The sequence below is a fragment of the Haemorhous mexicanus genome, chromosome 3 (assembly GCF_027477595.1).
Source record: "Haemorhous mexicanus isolate bHaeMex1 chromosome 3, bHaeMex1.pri, whole genome shotgun sequence".
NCBI classification, from domain to species: domain Eukaryota; kingdom Metazoa; phylum Chordata; class Aves; order Passeriformes; family Fringillidae; genus Haemorhous; species Haemorhous mexicanus.
The window spans coordinates 110,817,614-110,837,529 of NC_082343.1; the positions used below are offsets into that span (position 1 = coordinate 110,817,614).

At 37.4% G+C, this 19,916-nt stretch overlaps 1 protein-coding gene across 4 annotated transcripts in view; it reads right to left on the reverse strand.

Annotated features, from left to right (window-relative positions):
- The window catches only part of ATAD2B (ATPase family AAA domain containing 2B), a 74,194-nt gene that overhangs the window by 24,550 nt on the left and 29,728 nt on the right, over positions 1-19,916 (reverse strand). For 3 of the 4 annotated variants that reach the window (XM_059842963.1, XM_059842960.1, XM_059842964.1), the window contains exons 15-22: positions 19,117-19,207; positions 12,979-13,290; positions 9,192-9,324; positions 7,094-7,280; positions 6,258-6,443; positions 5,469-5,604; positions 4,961-5,157; positions 2,260-2,419 (exon numbers count right to left, since the gene is read on the reverse strand). In XM_059842963.1, the coding sequence (XP_059698946.1) occupies positions 2,260-2,419; positions 4,961-5,157; positions 5,469-5,604; positions 6,258-6,443; positions 7,094-7,280; positions 9,192-9,324; positions 12,979-13,290; positions 19,117-19,207 (1,402 nt within the window). The remainder of the gene's footprint in view (positions 1-2,259; positions 2,420-4,960; positions 5,158-5,468; positions 5,605-6,257; positions 6,444-7,093; positions 7,281-9,191; positions 9,325-12,978; positions 13,291-19,116; positions 19,208-19,916) is intronic. The other variant, XM_059842961.1, reaches the window with a different exon arrangement.

The following is a 19,916-nucleotide window of genomic DNA, read 5'->3' on the forward strand; positions in this document are numbered from 1 at the left end:
TGAATTACTTTTTCCAGCTGTTGCAGGTACTCCAGCAGTAACCACGGGCATTAATGTCTAGAACATATTCTACAACCAGCAGATTTAATGTTTTAATAATCTTTAAAGACAAGAATTAAGAATATCACTAAATACTTATTTCACAATATTTTTAATTCTAAAAACAGCTGGTTTTACACCTGGAAAAACTATTGAGTGAAAGAGACTATCCAGTATCTAGCTCAAAAGAGTCCAACATTTTCTGGGGAAAACTACTGCCCATTAAATCTACTGAATGTTGGAAGGTTTTGCCCACATATTTGTGAAGCATTATGTTTTATGATCACAAAAACCCCCACACTCCATTAGTACCAGATGTAATTGTGAAATATTAAACTTCAAAGTTTTGGTCAGATAATGAAGTTTAAGAAGCCCTTGCAAAGGAGGAAGGGATGGGCGGGGAGAGAAATAAAAAGGAATCAAATTTGGGTGTTTGACTGAACCACTGCCTTCCTCTAACCCTGTGCTAGGCAAGACTTTCCCCCAGACAGTGCTTCAGTGAGGAAAACACTCATGTCCAACATACAGAGGTTATGTTCCAGGGCTTCAAGAACATTTCCCAGTCAAACAATGGAGTGAGAAAACCCCAACCTGTCTTACAGAACCTGTCTGAAATTTTATAGCAAAGTACCAGGAAAAAAAAAAAATCCCCAAGCAGCCAGTTTTTGATATCCAGACTGCAGATAAAATCAGTCTGGTCATCGCTCTGCTTTTCCAACTTAACAAAAATTAACAGGACAAAAGCAGGTACAGTATGAGTCTTCTGCAAGCACAAGCAAGCATGTATGTCTGGCTTTAAAGAATGTGACCATTTATAGGTTAATATTCATTTAATGAATGCATCTGAATGCATGGAATGCTTCCTCTGAACAGCCATAATGTGCTGTTTCAGGTGTGTTCACACAACAGCCCAAGAAATCCTGCATGCCAGAAGAGCAACAATGCTCTGTGGTTAACAGCAGAGGACAGAACAATTTTTCATTACCTCCTATCCAAAACTGAGCCTAGAAAGAGACAGATCAATTTCTCCCAGTTCAGTTCTGACAGCAAGGACAATCAAAATACCCCTAAACAGGTGCTCTTCAGATAAACTCTGAATGCCAAGTGCCCATTAAGGGCTTTAATTAGTTCACATCAACTGCATATTAGAAGTCCTCAAAAGTATGTTATCAAGAACACAAAATAAATGGACTTTTCTAGTTGAAAGAAAATAGTGCATCATAAACTGAAGAAATAAAGTTAATCTTCTACAAATATGAATTGGGTTCAAAAGGCAATGTGAAACTATAGCAGACTGTACAGTACAGCAAACTATGCTGTAGCTAGTCCACACATGAAACACTTGCAAAATGCCTCAGAAAACCAAATATTTGAGAAGAAAAATACAGAAAAATCAGGCTTTAACCTGCTAAAGCAATTTCACAAGATGTCATGAAAAACTTTATAACATATTCATAACATCTACATTTGTAGATGGATCCTGATCTCCAAGTACCAAATGTATTAAGCAGAACTCTACATTAAAAGGGTGCTTTGTGTTGATGCTTTGTAGATGACTCTTGAAGCTGCCAGCTGAAAGGCTTTCCTTTGGCAATGTGCACTGTAAGGCAGCCCTAACAAATAGCACACAAGATCTTCTATCCTTAGTTTGGAGTGTGAACAGCTTTTAGATGCATTTCAGTCTACAAATTCCTTTTTAATTGAAAGCATCCCACCACACTTTCTCAAGACAATACTGTCTAATCTCTCCTAATCAGCTGTAACTGACGACTTCCTTACCTGGTGATTTATCCTGTTTTATTTCTATCCCCAAATACGTAGATTTTGATTTCTGTGTATTAATTTCATGTTCTAAGCTGACATGGAAATCCAGCAGACCACTGCCAGATTGTGTGTGGATTCTCCACAGAGCTCTCCAAATTACAGTGGGGTTTTGTTGCCTATAAAAATCTAGATACCCAAAAGGAGCTATCAAATTTGAAAGGAAACTATGAAACATAATTTATTAGAAAACAGCTCTGAATGCTGCAGTTTTCCTGCTCTTCTGATGTCCCCACTGCACTCCATGCCTTAGAATACTAAAAGGACAGACCCTTAGGACTTGCTTATCGTAATTACCACAAAGCATGCAGCTTATCTAAATGCCTTAATAGCAACAGAATATGGAATTAAGTACCAGGCTTTCAGGGCTAGGTAGGCCAAAAAGAAGTAGGTTCTTACCTCCAGGATCTTTGTCTGGATTGTACTCCAATGCATTGCTGCAGATCAGGTCAATGTCTGTTAGAAAATCCTTGGCTGTTAAGTAGTTGTGTTTATCAATTTTGGTTATTACTGTTGATAGGTCCATTGGCTCTTTGATAACCTCAAGGTAATCTGAAACCTATAAACAAACAGCACACAGAAATGACACAGGACCTATTGAATAATGACAATCCCATCTTTATACTTGGATTCATTCCACATGCTTAGCTCTAACACATTAACTAAACATCTTGATTTCTAAGCAAATTTATGTTAAAAATTCAAGTTTTATCAGCCTAAAAATATAGGACTTCCAAATATTTTCCTTCAGGAGCTCACCAATTTATCTTTCAAAATTAATTAAACATTATTTTTGAAGCAGTACAACTTAATGTAAATGCATTTTTCATTTTAGACTAATTTAGTTATAGATTTTTATGGTGCTATAACACTGTCATGGAACTAAAGAGGCAAAACACATCAGTCTAATTTGAAGCCCTAGGAAATATTAGGAAAGCTCTATTTTTTTCACTTCATAGGTAAAGTTCTCATTAAACTTAACAGCCAAATTATCAGCTTTTAAATACCTTCTAGTAAATAGTTTCTTCAATCACTTGTTAAACAAAGAAATCAGGTTTTATTGATTGCAGATGTTAGATTGGCTGTACAGAAGGACAATCTGAAGAAAAAGCTGTGTGTCACGGTTTACTATGAGCTTAGATCATAACTGGAGATTCAGCAACCAGTGGGGCAGACTAAAAAGTGTTTAACATAATTCATGATACCATAAGGGTCTCAGCCTTAATAGCCAAATGCATCAGCACAGCTGCTGTAATAAAGTTCACCAAAAAATCAATGGATTTTTTATTAACTTCACAGAAAAAAGTATGTATCAATGTTTCAGTGTGATTTAGATTACATTTAATTAAACACACTGGCAGCCTCTAAAACAGTACTGCATTTTTTCCTTTTGAAATTGTCCACATATGATGGTCACTGTCAAAGCACTTAGGAATTAAACAGAGATTCAAGTCAAGACATAATGGCTCTATAATATTTTTTTTTAATATAGTGCCTGAAGAAATATATTACATATCTCTCTCTCTCTCTCTCTCTCTCTCTCTCTATATATATATATATATTATAACATTAATGCATTACTTCAGTGGACAGCAATGTGTCACCTAATTCCTTAAATACAGATATTGAAATTCATATTGACAAATGAAAATGGCAAAAATTCTCTTTTTGTCTCCCTTTATGGAAACTTGATAGGATCTTGTTCAGGGATTGGAAAGCTAAGCCACAGGCTTCCTTTTCTTGCTAGCACAGCATCAAAAAATCTTCACTGGAAGCTGTAAATATTGCTACTGATTTAGTCAGAGAAATTCTTGACTTATCACACAGCAGCATTCTTTGCAATGCAGGTAGGAGTGAAATAAACCTAACACATTTTTTAAGGAAGTCAAGCAGACAAGCTGTTGTAGAAAAAGAAAGGCTAGTCCTGTGCTTAAATGCAGCAGGTGGGACGAAAAGGATTACATTTGATTTCTGGTGCTGTGATATATTAGCAGGGTTCTGGCAAGTCTTCAAATAACAAATTCACATTTTTATTCTCTTCATCTACAAAACATGGACAGTTACTTGTTCTTTCTCTATGTGCCCTTACTCATGTAAGTTTAGACCACAAATTCTTGACAGAAAGGAACTACTTTCACTACAAGTATGAAGAGTTTCTACAATAATGGACCTCCCAGTTTCACAAGAGAAGTTAAACCAAGGTACTGCTGAGACCATGCTCATATTGTAGGTTGCCCCATTAAAGAGCTCACCAGGCTTTCAAAACCAGTCAGCTATGGAACACTATGGAAAACTCCAATTAAGAGAGGACTGCATCAGCCCGTAAAAGATGCGTGTTCCATCTTGCAAGGAATTTACACTCAAAAACTGCTTTTTACAATGCTGGTCTCCTGATGTCCCATATTCATCTTTTAATGTCTTCCAAAAGAGATGCTTCTCTCTTCAGAAGCAATTAGGGATTTCTTTTCAGTTAGTAAGCCTGCAAAGCTTGCAGGGGGCCAGCATCTGATCTCAAAGTCAGACCAAACACAATCCTATTCATACAGCAGCCCCTGAAAACAGATTTGCAGATCGAACTGTCTCATCAGTTAGGTGTGTACAGTCCATAATCGACCAGTTAATGCCTCATAATGTGCTACCATCTGTGATTAATGGCATCCACAAGCATTGCTCCTGAAATTATGCAACAACACTATTAATGCTGAATGCATTACAGAACACAGATCACTTTCCCAATATTATCATGACTATGATTACAATGCTGTAAAAGCTTTCATTAAAGAATTATATTTATGGTTTCAAGTATTTCAGAAGCACTGGCAAGGATAGGAGTGTTGGCATTTTAAAATGCTCATTTCGTTTATAAAATGGACAGGAATGCACAAGGTTTTTCCAAAGGCCATTGGCAATAGAACATGTTCCAAATTCTTGCATTGTGGACGATGAGGCTGTGACTGTACCACCAGCTAAAAATCTTAGATTGGACAGATCATGGATCAAACATCTATTTTTCTAATTAATTTAACCATTTCCTTTTTTAAATTTGCATTCTTTTTCTAGTATTTTCAACTTCATTGTTTGCACATTACTGAAACAAGACCTCTTCAATATCCACCGGTTTGCTGAAGATGTTAAAGCGTTTGTCTGTGGCCAGCCTCTTGGTGACATCCCTGAGAAACAGGCGCAGCTCCCGCAGGGTGTTCTCCTCCTGGTCCTCCATCCGCTGCTTCTCCGCCTCCGACAGCTCCCGGGCAGGACACGGCAGGGCAAGAGGAAGAACTTCCAGGGCACGAAGAGCTAGGGAAAAGAACAAGAAATCAGACAATGGAAACGTTAACAGTACAGTGGCTCTTTGCATGATGCCACTCCAAATTTCATTATGTGTATTCAACATGCATCGTGGATCTGTCACTGCATCCTTGACCCCACAGCTCTTCTTCTTCAATAACTGTTAACTGGAACTATGAAATTTATTCTGGGCACTGATTAATGCTGTTACATGGAAATTAAACTAACTGTTAATTACCCACACCTCTTTAAAAAGGAAAGTAACACAAAATAAAACATTGGGATCATATTATTATTGGTTTTACTGTAACTTAGTTTACCAGCCTGTTTCCTTCTTGGTGGGGGCATTGCTGCCTCATCAAGGATTAAGCCTTTGAAAAATCGCAATCTGTCTTCTTCACTTGGTCTTTGAATATAAAAAACCTCTTCATACTGGATTCTGAAAATACATTTCAGCTAAAAAAAAAAAAAAAAGCCCATAAGAAAAATGAGCCCCCACTGAAAAAAGACATGAACAATGACCATATTGTAATGCTAGTAACAAACTTTTCAAAAGCAGCCACAGGACAGGAGATGGTAAACTCTACCTAAAGCTGAGCTCACAGCAAAGGCAAAATAAACACTTGTAATTCTCACTAAATTTTCTATAGTAACAAAACATGCAGTATCCCACAATCCTAACAATGGCCAACACTGCAGTACTAGGAGAGTAAAAAGGGAAGAGAAAAAAAAAATCACAGAAAATGTTAAGGAGAAAAACCAGGATTCCTCCCCCTATGCCGAGCCTCAGAAAATGTAAAGCTCAAGGTCAGGCCTTTAGACTAAATCTGCATTTAATTATAATGGAGTCATTTGTCAAAAAGAACAACTGGCATAATGAACAATTTTGTCTTCTCAGCAGAGTGCCATGGAGCTTATGAAAATCAGTAATACAGACATCCCTCCCTCAATAAGGAAAATTACTAACATTCAATAATTGTTACATTTTCTGTTTGACATATTTCAAATGAAGTTAGAAAGACACTACAAAACAAAATTATTTTACATGATTAAAACATTCAGAAGAGCACAGAACTCCCTAACAATGCCTCCTTCCATGATAAACTTACCTCTTCAGGCAAATCACTAAACATGGACTCAGAGGTAGACAGTAGAAATATAGGTGAGAAAGATGGTATATCTTGCAGCAAAGTTAGGAAAGTAGCTCTCACAGTTTCACTGACAGCTTCCCACCAATCACCAATATGAGGCATGTAAACTATACTTGGTACTGTTCTTCGAGCTTCACGAAAGATCTAATTAAAAGAAACAGTTGTATTTCAACTAAGGAACTAATTGTAACCATCAGTTGTGAGTAACAAAGTTCTTGCACATTAGAGAATGATTCATGTTTGTGGTATTTTATAGACAGATGTTCAAGCAGAACAGAATTATCTAAAGACTTTCTAAACAAGTGTTTGTGACTTTTAGCTACAGCACTCAATTATTTTATGCCAACATGGCAGGGAGACTACAAAGCAACTACTTTAATTTAAAAATACATATGTTTTAAAAAACTTGCTATGACTGAACAATCAAGATGAAAATTAAACTGTTTTGCAATTCATGCAATATTCACCAAAAGATAGCTGGAAATGTTAAACACTTAAAACTAAGCAAATGAACCTAGAACCACAGCACACCAATCCACACACAAGTGAATAAAATGAGTATCAGGCACTGAATACCCAGATGAAATTTACTTAGCACTAGGTATGTGATGAGGGGGCAGATTACAAATGTAATTACATTCACTAGTCACTAAAGAGATTTCCATCACCCTCTAGAGACCTCTTTACTTTAAACAGAAAACCTGGACTTTAAGTTACATTCCAGCTGGCTGCCTTTATATTGATACAACCAGAACTACATAATTGGCTCATTACAAGGGAATCCACAATCTCACCTGTGCACATGACTCTTCAGGTGTTTTGGCACTGACTGAATAAAGGGCTGGCAGGTCCAGCCTGTGTACGGAGAATTTTTCCAGGGTGTGCAATAGTGCTGGAGCAAGGTGCGAAGTCTGACCTGAACCTCTTTCCCCAGAGAGAAGTAATCTGGGTCTGTAAGAGGTTGGCTGGTGATAAGCTGACCTGCCACAGAACAGTAACAACAGCCAATTAACATAGCAGTATTATCAATAGATGGATATACAGGAGATATTTTAGAATCCATAAGACTTTCAGTAATGGGTAATAGCTTCCTACAACAGCCTAAAAAGATCAACTAACCCAACTACCCCTGAATACTGCTTCAGGTGCCAATAACTCAAGATTTCTCTTATCTTTAGTTTCAAAACCATTTAATTCAAACTCATCTGTGGGAAACTATGCATATATTAAATTCATTACAATTTTCATTATAACCAGTTTATTTAAAACTAATTCCTTGGTCATATAAAAAGACATATTGAACATCCAGTAAAGACAGCAATTTAATCATTCCAGTTCAGTCCTAACTACTAACATATCTCTTTAGTAGCCTCAGGAATCCCAGGTCAATCCTTTTACCCCTTAAGTGCCGCCCAAGATTTTCAAGAACCAATGAACATTTCAATAGTTTCCTTATTTAAGAAAAAGGACCTGAAGTAGGGTTGAATAACATCACTATGCATAATGTATTTTAGCATATTTGTACACTTCTAGTCAGTAGACTTCTGGACAGAAGGAAGACTTCAAAGAAAAACTGCAAAGGTAAACTTATTTTGGTTTTTTTTTTGTGGTTGAGAAGAAACTCTAAGCCCATAGAAGGGGTTTTGGGATTTTGTGTTTGTTTCTTTCTCTTGCGTGGTTTTGCCCAATTTTATGGACAAATGATACATGAAGAAAAATGCATTAAGTTTTTCCATTAGAAGTCTTTTCTATTTATAGAAAACTGATTATAAAACCAGAAAGTTTTTAATTAATTTGCATTTTCTCTCATTAAGGCATTTCTATCTGCCCATCAGTGAATTCAGGCAGTGGAACAAGACTTGCTGGTATTACTTCATGTTAAACATTTTGAGACAGCAATGAACACTGCTGACCTTTGGCTTTCAGTTCTGGTGGTGATGGTTACACACGCAGCTAACAATCAGAAATGCTCAGAAAACAGACTGAGAGAGGCTTACATACTTTGCAAAAATAAACAAAGTCTTGAAATTCATTTATTTAAAGACACACACATCCACAAAAATATATACTGTTGTTTTGGGTTTGGCTTCCCCCTTCTGAACCTTGCAACAAAAGCTTAAATTTGACATTAGAATACTTAACTATGTCCCTCCAACTTTTTGAACTTTAATCCTTCACAAATTCTGTTCTGGCTTTGCTATTTAGCACAAAAGGTTTAGCAGTTTTCCACAAGATGGCTCTACTAAACAGTGCCACTAATGAACAGTTTTTCTAAGTTCATTTTCTTTATTCAGCAAACTCCCTGAAGAAACTACCACACAAAGTAGTCTAAAACTATTCTAAATGCAAAACCAAGAAATGTTAATTATTGTTAATTACTGTAGTAAGTCAAATTTATACAGGAAACACTCATCCAAATTTCACACATTTTTTCTAAATTCCTGTTTTCCTGAAACTTTCCATGAAAAAGAATGAAAAAAGTACATTAGAAATGCTGAATACAATCATTATACATGATGCTTCCAAGTAGCTGCATACACAGAAGCTCAACCATACTTTGAACCAAGAAAAAGCACACAACCCCTCCAAAATATTCCTACATACACCACTTCTCAGCTCTTAATCTTTCAAATCCAAGTAGTCTGTTAAAATTGAAAATTGGTGTTAGCATCTCTATTCCTAATCTACATACTGAAAAACATTTCTGATTCCAGTGTGTAGGATGTGGCCTTTCCCACCCCCACATCTAAAACTCCTGGCTGTGCACATACATGTTTCCATTACAGAACACCACTGCCACCCCAAAGCAAAAGAACAACTTTTTTAGTTCTCCTGATGCAAGATTCTCCTGGGTTTATCTATCTAATTATATGCATTTAGAGAAACACTCACATTGTAAAATGAAGGTAGGGTTTATGTATAGCAGCTGATGACTGTTTCTTTGGTGATCCTGAGTGACAGCTCGTCTCAAAAATTGATGAAGCATTCTCATCTTCACTATCATCTAATATTAGACTTGGTACATCTGTTCCAAGAGATGTATTAATTAGAACTTTATCACTTCTAAGTACAAGTACAACAAACAAGACAAGATATTACAATTTTCTTTGTGTCAATTATAATAAATCCTCAAATGTAGAAGAAATTAGTTAAAACTGTCTAAGTATCAGCCTTCAGAATAATAAGTACTTATTACTTCAAAAACCAAAACAAATTAAATACTGTAGAAGTCTAATCATAATTACAATTTTTTTAAACAATCAAGCTAAACAACTTCTCAAATACAAAAAAGTTAAACTTGCTATAAAATGCTTCCTTCGGGTTTATTTCACAGCTAGAGGTTTTTTCAAGGATGAAGCTATAAAATTGGTAATTCCTCAGACTACACAGAATTTTGTAATTATTTACTTGTTCCAAGTGTCTAAATTCTCATAGGTACACTTCTAAAATTATTCTCAGCATGACTATCTAGACAATGTATGTTTATGAAGAATTGCTTTCCACCTTCTGATAATCTGCTAAAGAATATCAAATTACATTTTACCAAAATCAGTTCAATGCATTCCATGTCCATATACTTTACCTTTACCTATTTTAATTCCTTTGCTAATATATCAGCACAATGAATTGAAGCACTTTCTATTCAGACCTTGAAAAACAAAAACCTCAAAGACTCATATTCACATGACACACTGCAGAGACAAGAAACCTCAAAAATTCCAATATGGCACTAAAACAGAACAACCAGGTAACAGCTGAAAATCAGGTACATTAGCTCCCAGAGCTGCAATGGGATTAAGAGTTACTTGGTGTGATTTGATATTAGGCAAGAACTGCTGCAAGATCTTATTTCCCCCAGGAAAGGAGCTGAGCTGCTTTTGCCCTATGCCACGGCACTCGTTCTCATCTCCATAGGGAAGGAAGTCTGCAGTGATGGGATGAAAATGGCCACAGCCACTCAGCTGTACAGCAGGAGCACTGCAGAGGCTGAGCAAGAAAATGCTCTGCAATGGATGGGCAGCACTCCTGAGAGCAGCCCAGAGTCACTGTAGCACATTGCTGCCCAGGACAAGCACCAGACATCCCAAACGCAGCTCAAGCTGGCCACAGCCACTTAGGAAAAGGGACTGCTGTGAAATGAAAGTGTGAGAGATGCAAGTATTATTCTCAAATACCAAACCACTGCATGACTTGTTGGATTTACATGAGGCAATGGCACAGGTCCTGCCACACTGATCAGACAACCACCATGGGACAAAGGAGTCGCCTTCAAGGCAGTGTTAAGTGTCAGATGGAGGTGCCATCTAAGCCACAAGAAAAACTGTCCCAGGGTTCCAGGAAAAATTGTTAAGAGAGAACAAAGGTTTCCTTAGCTGGCTGTGTGATGTAAGAAACCAAATTCAGAGTAGGCTGGGCAGGAACAATATTCTGCTGGCATGGAATGAGGATGTGCCACATCCTTGTCAAGCTGTGATGCAGTCACACACCTGACAATCACTCCTCGGGAGCAAAGATGAAAAAGGCTTGAAGACCCCAAGTAGTGGCCAAGAGCTAATCCAGAGCAAGAAAACATGACACAGAAGCTGTGGATATTTAGCTAAAGCTAAGGATGGAGACGTCCAAACCAACTGGACATAGGCCTTCTATCTCTGGGCTCACTAAAACAGTCCCTAAAACAGACAGAATTTCCAGAATACCAAATGCAGGCACAGTCCTATGCTCATGCACTGGACACAGCTTTCTCTTCCTAAAATACATCATTATTTTAAAAGGCAGCCCTCTTTTAATCCCAAGCATCAAGTTTCTGTGACAGTCTCTGCTCGAGCATCTGACTCATTGAATTACAAGAAAGAGGAATTTTTATTGAAATGCAGAAAACCTGATGTACAGATTGTAAGCATAGCTGTAAGCATGTTCTATATACTTGACTTTGAATTCAAGAAAATTTAAAGCCCTATTGTATAATCTATATTTATGTATAATCATTGTACCTGAAAGTGGATTTTTCTGGTTTTAACAAAGATTAAAGCTTGTTATTCCATATTTTCTTGGATTTAAGGGGGTAAGAAAAAAACTAAAGGAAATGTTAAAAGAAAACTCAGTTCATGCATCTTCAAAATCAATTATCTACAAATATTTAAAAGTACCCATAGCAACAAATTATCTAGTAAAACTACTATTTAAATCAACTTAAGCTTCCAAACTCAATTTGTTAGCAGTAATGAGCAATAATAAATAGGAATGTAAAAAATATAACCAAAGAAAATATTCTGAACTTAAACCAATTCTTCAACAAGAATGACAATCTCTAAATTGGGTGCTACTAACAGGTTAGCAGTATACAGAGACTTAAGCATCATAAATAACTTTCAGCTGAGGAAGCCCAATAGCATCTTAACTGCAGCTGCAAGCCAGCTCATTTCCCTCTACCCACCACCACGTGCTCCCAGGACCCATCTCTGGCCAACTCCAACACTTGTAAAAACCTCCAGATAACCCACAGTCAGCAGAAAACACATAAATACATCATTTTTGGATGAGTTTTCTGGCTACAATGTTTTAAAAAAGGACCTGAGGTACTCAAGCAAGTGGAAAGATGGAGCGAAACTGCACAGCTGGGCTGGAGAACTGCAGCAGCCAGCACAAGGATCAGCTTAAGCTGCCTGGACTGCAGGCTGAAAGCATGCCCTGGAACAGGAATGAGAGGAAAGTCATGGCTGTCACAGATTTGCTTTATGACTGGGCTGTTTTCAAGTCAATCACACACAACCCCAAGTACTGTTTACAGAGCTGGGGGGTGAGAATGATCCCAGATAAGAACAGTAGACTACATCAGAATAAACAGATCTCAAACCCAAAGGTAGCTTGTTCAACATTTAACTTCCCAGAAATGACCATGGTAACTATTAAAGTATGTCTCAAGAGAAGAGCTGGGTAGAAAAACCCCAGAACCTATTGACTCATTGCCAGTCAGTCAGTCAGAGTCCTTCTTATTCCCTGCATCCCTGGTGCACCCACACTGCTACCACTGCAGCAGTTTCTGGCATTCACTGACCCCTTAGGGAGTTGATTTTACTCACTAATTCAGAAAAAAAGCCAACTTGACAAAACAGCAAATAGTTCTCTACTTGCTAAGCTGACAGAATCAGCCTGGAGGATCAGGAGTGGACCAGGCCAGTTCAAGGACATGGAAGACTCAGGACTTTCTTCTAGAATCAGCACATGACCATTACATAGGCTCATGTACTAAACACCTGCTGGGCTGTGAGCCCCCGAAAGCTTCTGCACCACCAGCAAGCAAAGGACTTGGGATAGCTAACCGCTGTTGAGGACAGGAGTACCAATTTCAGGTCCTGTTACGCTCAGCCACATTGTCTCACTTTTTTTCTTTGTTCTGACCTTTAATTATGCCCATCATTTCTTGTATTTAAATTGCAAATTACTTGTGAGTTCTTTTTATGGATGGCCCTCACACCTACGGGACCTTGCTCTGTACAGGTCAGGTCATTAGATTCTACAACAACTTGGAATCAGCAAAAATAATTATGCAACATCCAAGCAAATAGTACTTACATCCTAACAACACCAAAGGAAATAAACACCAGACTTAAGGCTAGACAGAGAAGCTGAAATCCTTGCAAATTGAAACAGCATTTGCAAAAGAACCCAACCCACATACCTTCACTTTTGTCACCCTGGCTGAATTCAGCGTGGGGGAACACTTTGTGCAAGACCTCGAGGAGCTTGCTGAAGGTGCGCTCCAGGAGCGGCCGGATGACGGGGGACAGCGCGTGGCCCGAGGAGGTGACGGCGCGCTGGGAGGCCGGCACGATGTTCTGCATGGCGTGGTAGAAATCCTGCGCGCTCAGAACCACCGAGGAAACGTCCAGCTGCAGCTTCTGGCTGCTCATGTAGATCTGGGGGTAGCGGCGTCTCAGGGCAATCAAGGCAGCCTCAGTGCAAAGTGCTTTTATGTCAGCTCCACAGTACCCTGGTGCACACAGAAACACAAACACCTTCCATGAAACAGCACTGCTGTGCCACACCTGCATCAAACATGCATCCAGCTAAAAACAAATCAGGAATATTTAATTGTCAAGGTCCACAAAGCATCTGCCAAAAGGTACCAGGTCATAATCTGATGACAGTGTTGTGTATCAAGAAATTAGACATATTTATAAGATAAACTAAGAAATTAATTCCACATGGAAGTTGAAATTACCTCCATTTTCACTATATCATTTGGTATACAGTGTATTTCCAGTCCTGGGTTACAGATCTGTTATTGCTCTTTCTTTTCCCTTAATATTGTCCAACGTATGTGTGCAATTTTAACAGGCTAGTTCCTCTCCTCCTTTTTTCCTTTAATACGTCCACATGAATATAATCTTTAATAGCAAAGTAATTTTGTTACATTGAACACCACCAACCTTAAACTTTTACAGTCTGAGAAAATGAGCAGTATAAAGAAAAATGTTTCGTGAGTAGAATAGGGAAGAGATAGCATCTCTTGTTTAAAAAAGCATTACTCTGAATTCTTGGAAAAATGTTAACTTGTGCTATGAAGGGAAATGTTTCAGACTTTTAAGAGTTTCATAACTTTACTAATATAACCAAAGGTAGAAATTAAAATGCATTAAAATTTTAATTTAGCCTATCTTCATAAGTATCTACAGGTGGCTACCTATAATTGCTTAATCATCATTAGTGAAAAACACAGATCTGATAATTATGAAATACAGAGAGACTTAATACCTCTGAGTCTTTTGCAGTACTAATGGTTTGGGGATTTTCCCCAGAGCTAGAAATTAGATTTCAAGTTTTTCCATCTCTCTCAGCAAGACACATTAATATGCCTCTGTATTTTGAGGCACCATAGCTCCATCTTTCAAAAACTGTAGAACAGTATTCCAGTGAGAAAAGTCATTTAGAGAATTAGAGTCACTATAGGAAAGTGTGTTGCACTGCAGTGCTGCCATATAAAAGTCCATGGGTTTGTAATGAAGTGTTTATAGAAAGTAATTAATCAATTCTTTAGTTAAAACTATTCTCATTCAACTGTTGTTTTACCAGACTTCCTCCTCTCACGAAGTCTTACATTGCTTGCATTTTTTCTACTCTATTTTTGTATTAAAACCAAGGAGGGCAGGTTTAGATTGGACATTAGGAAGAAATTCTTTACTATAAGGCACTAGAACTGGCTGTCCAAAGAGGCTGGGGGTGTCCCATCCTTGGAAGTGTAAGTCCAGGCTGGATGCAGCTCTGAGTGACCTGGGATAGTGGAAGGTGTCACTGTCCATGGCAGAGGATTGGAACGAGATGAGCTTTAAGGACCCTCCCAACCCCAAACATTCTGTGATTCTATGATTGGTCTTTTGGCAGCACCAGGCTGCCCAAGTGAGGCCTGCCTTGCTTCTCTCTCTTTAGCCTCTGATGTTCTTTCAGTGCTCCTGACACATCTATTTTTACAAGATCCATACAGCAATAAGAAACAAAGGTGATTCCATACACAGTGTTTAAAAAAAAAAAGGAAGCAATTAATATGGAGGACTGTAGACACTTTCCCATCCCCATTTTTCAGATATATTAATTTGGGGGATAGTAATAAAAGATAAATACTTTTCCACTATAAAGGTGACTTTAATTGGATGAGACTTCAAACTGGACCTTTCTTATATATACTTGAAAATAATTTTTTAAAAAACCAACAAAAAAAAAAAAAAACAAAACAGATGGACAATCACCATAAATATTGGATAATTCCTGCAATTTTTAAACCAAGCTTTACAATTTTATAAAAAGGTCAGTAGCTGTATAAATATTGTATAAATTTGGTGGGTCCACACCATGACTGTTACCTAAAACATATGTAGCAAATCACATTCCCAAGTTACCTTGAAATAAATACACAATACATTTGAAATATGTTCAGATATATCCATTATATTAATCAATAGACAACTAATTGTTTTCAGCACTGAAGTTATGATATTTAGGGGTTTTTAACTTTCATTTAACATGAAATCAAAACTATACAGGCACACTCCAACCACGTGAAACTATTAAACAGTAGCTACTGGTGCATGAGAGAAACCAAACCAGGGTTCTAAATTCTGCATTGCTCTTTAGGTATCAGGAACCAAGTTCCCATTTAAATTGGTCCACTTCTCATCCAAAAACCACACTAGATTAAACAAAATATGAGTGAGGGGAGCACTAAACCAAAGTTTAAATCAAAGATGTGCTGAAGATAGGCAGCACCCTGAATGCCTGTCACTGTAGAAGCTAGTTTAGTATCTTTGTGAAAAGATTCAGCAGCTCAGGAGCCAGATCCTTCCCAACTTTTCTATTAACAAATGCTGTAACATCACTTTCTAATAGTCATTTTAATCACCGCTTGTACATCTCCAAAGAATTGCAAAATTAGGAAATAATAGCCTGTAGCCTATTTTTAAAATTAAATTCTCAGGTGATCAGATACACAATTAGTCTCCATTTCTCAGGAGCAATTACATTTGAAGACTAATAATTGGTGTCTCTTTTTGAGGGACTCTCTTGTGCATACTGTACATCCATTTCAGTGACAAGAAAACTGCAAAAATCCTGTACCTTGAGAAACATTAAAGAGCTTTTTATTGCTAAGAAGCAAATGCACACTGATTAAGCAGAAGAAAAACAGAAGTGAAGTATTGTCAAAACAAAACAAAATGTATCATGCCAACAGTAAATAACCTGATGCAGATTTTACCCAAATTGACACTGTAACATAAACTCAGGGTTCAGTGCATTTGCTTCCATTTTTGAAGCATCTCAGGAAAAACATTCAATTTGCCAAGCAAAAGGCACTGGCACACCTCAACTTAGAACAAAATGAGGATTCCTGTCAAGTAGCCCATTTTCTTCTACCCAGCACCATCAAACTCTGCTGAACATTAATGAAGTACAACTTTCAAAGAGCAGGACAGCAAACAAGTGTATTCCTATGCAGGTTTCCAAAGAATGCACTTTGATCACCAAAATTTCCAGCCACCTCTACTGTGCAGAAATTGTACCCTCTTTAAAATTTCTTCTCCCTAAAACCCACCCTAAACCCCACAATAAAGTGCTACTAAACAGGGTGAAGCATTTAGGTGAACAACTTTGACCACTTCTTCCACTTTATGTTGTGCAACTCTACAAAACTCTCAAAATGACTGCAGGGAAAGAGAGTTAGCAAGTAACTCAGCAGGATGACAGAGATGAAAAATAACTACAAGGTTTATTTTAAAGAATTGTGAAAAACAGGAATGCTAATGCCAAAATCTCTCCCACCATCATTACCTGAGGATGGGAAAGAAAAATTTAAATGGCATCATTTTGCCACAAAACACTCCTGCAATAATAAGCATAGAATATTTTTAACAAGCATCTTCAGCATAATGATTTGCTTCTTTTTAATTCTATTTAATAACATTATTTAAATAACTCTTTCTACATTGTAAAAAGATTCATCTGCAAAATGCCAGATGGAGGAATTCACACTTTTTCAGTTACTAGTATGTTTTGTTTCCTGCAAGACTGAGTTTATAGGTAAGTCTCTCTAGCTACAGAAAGTTACCATTCCAAACAAGGGAATAAGAACCAGAGATAAGATGGAATTTATAGAGTATCTGGGACCCATCTCCAGTAAAGAGAAAAAACACAGTAATTGTGTGTGTTTACTGAAAGTATTAACAGGACAGAAGTGTCTGGTCTTCTGAGCAATGCTGTGCTCTCCCCAAGGTGCTTCACTTTGTCTCACACACACTGCAGTCACGAGGCCATTCAGGGAAGTGGAGCCTTTAATTCTCACATACACAGAAATGCATTAAAAGGTTGTAATCCATAACACCTGGGACAAAAATCTGTTCTCAGGAAATAACCTATTTTTTGCAAGTCCTGGGGCTTTTCTCTTCCAATTTCCTTCTAATTACACCCCTGGATCATAAGAAGTTCTGAGTTGCACGTACACCTGCTTCCCCAAAGGCATTTGCTTTGGGAGTATTTCAGCAGTTTTCTTCATTAGGATCCAAAAGCTTGGAGTTAAGTGTTGCCAAGTCTGCTGAACTGGAGAGAAGTATCAACCATGCTGTGCCAAAAGCCTTCCAAGTCTAGGTAGCTTTCACCCGGGGAAGAGGGGGTGTTGTTTTTTGGGGGGAAGGTTGTTTGTTTGTTTTTAAAGAAAACCTGTGCACAACAGAAATATCAGACTGGTATAAACTACATCACAGACATACATGTGTGCCAATGAGTCCATCGGTAATGGCCACAAAGAATCTGGAAAAGTCTGTTTAAATCTTTGTTGCAGATTTCACATACGGAAATGATGAGGCACTCTCAAGGTGAAGAAGATACACCAGTCTTACTTCAGCTGTTTTGAAAAGACTTTGTAATACTTCAAAGATTTTCATCTTGAATGTATAGAAACACTTAAATTCCAAGATACAGACTGGAGACTGTAAAGTGTACAGTAGCTGGAGAGCAGGAAAGCCAAGGAAAACAGAAAAGGATGTTTCTTTTTGTTAGCTGACTTCCACAGAACTGACAGGCTTTATGGAGCACAAAGAATGTCTTCCAGTCAAATGTACAAATGGCTTTCCCTATTGTCTGAAATTTTCAAATACTGTGTTCTCAATGAAAAAATATGGTGAATTTTTAAAGAAACATCTGTGGGTTTTTTCCCCACCTATTCCCCTCTCTCCCACTAAGCAGCACCACACGTTTGCACAATTCAAGCAGAATTCACATTAAACGGGTTTGTTGTGTGCTGTTATACCCGGCAAAGCTAAAACTGGAGTTTGCTGGACAGTTCTGTTTTCTCCTCACCAGAAGATACTGAGGTCTTTGTGCATCAAAAGCGGAGGGATGCTGCTTCCATGAGAGGTGTCCCTGCGGATGAAGAGGATAATTCGGATGTACTGCAGCTGACTGAATGGACTGATGTTCAATTTAAAGTTCTTACATTCCCTGATGATGGATTCCAAAGCACAGACATTTGAGACTGCTCTTTGTCTGAGAACTTCAGTGCTCGTCCAAGCAGATGACTTACAGAGGATGTATCTTTGCATGCAAGCTGTTGAGAAGGAATTGTGGTGTGTGCTTTAGGGTCATTTCCTCTGTTAAATTCACTATACAAATATTTGGGTTTGTTTCTGATTAGATTTAAACAGCAGGCTTATCTTGAACAGCCAACCTCCATTCAGTACAGCAGGTCTTTGTGAGCTCCAAAAGCGTATTTAATGTATTCGTGTCACAGTGCTTTTTTTCTCCCCTACCTATGTCTACACTATGAGGTTGTTCTGTGCTAGCAATCTGGAAAAAAAAATCATCTTTAGAAAGGCTGGTTAGTTTGCTGGATTTATGTCAGAGGAGAGCATGACAGTCAGTAAAAAACAAACAAAAATCAAAAACCCCACACACAAGTACTGGGTTTTTTTTCTCAGTAAGTACAAAAAAAAACCCAAGCCTGCCTATCTCTTTTGTAATTTACCAATTCAATGGGAAGACTACCTAAAGATTTCAAGATTTCGCTTTGCTTCTCTTTAAGGGTATGCATCTTATATAAGGACAGTGATATCACAGAAAGGAACCGTGGTTGTACTTTCAAATGACTACTACCTACTCATTTTGTGTTTTAGTAAGAGAGAAACATATTTGTTACTACAAAAAGAGTGTTGTTCAAAGTACAGAAGTTTAGAAAGGCAGAGATAAGAAAATCTTGATACATATAACATACCTTCCAAGTTTTACACAGAAGAGAAAGGCTCTACAGTAAAAGTACTAACAACATAACACTCACCAACACATTTTTCAGCCAGTTCTCCTAAGAAAGGATCTGACAATTTGGGGTTCCAATCCCTGGTATGAATTTGCAAAATGTGCTTTCGTGCCTGATTAAAAGAAAAAAAAAGAAAAGAAAATGAGATTAAAAAACTAGCAAGTCAAATCCATATCATAGAAAAAAAATATTCTTTATTTGTGTGCATCTATAGTTATTTTACCTGCTTTTGGCATGTAACTGAGACACATAAAATAGAACTTAGCACTCCATAGTCTTAGCACTCGAAAGAACAAAGCTTTTCCCTTCTTTTTAATTTCATATTTAAGCAGTACTTTTTTCATCAGTTACACATTTTGATTTCTGTTTGATCAACATTATTATACATGAACTGATCAAAACTCATATTATATTAGGAATTATTATAGTTTTATGATTTCATTTTTAATTACTGCACCTATGAGTAACAGGTTCTACTGTCAAAGGCCTCACCAATTAATAGGTTGAGTGGAACAGCACAGCACATACACAAATTCCAAAACAATTCCAGCTAAAAGTTTCATAGAATCTAAATAAATCTATCTATATACAAAGCACATTTAATTTTAGGTATAAATTCATGAAGTATTATGGCTGAGTTTATTTAAATTTAGAAAAAGGAACTGAAATGTTCCTGTTGCCAACATCGTAATGCCTGGCTGTGCATCTACATTTTTTACATGCTTAGAAGTCTACAAGATTTAAAGTTATTTTGTCTTACCATAAGTTTCAAGCCCCCATATAGTTAGGGTTCATTATACAAATCCATAGTTTTGAGATAA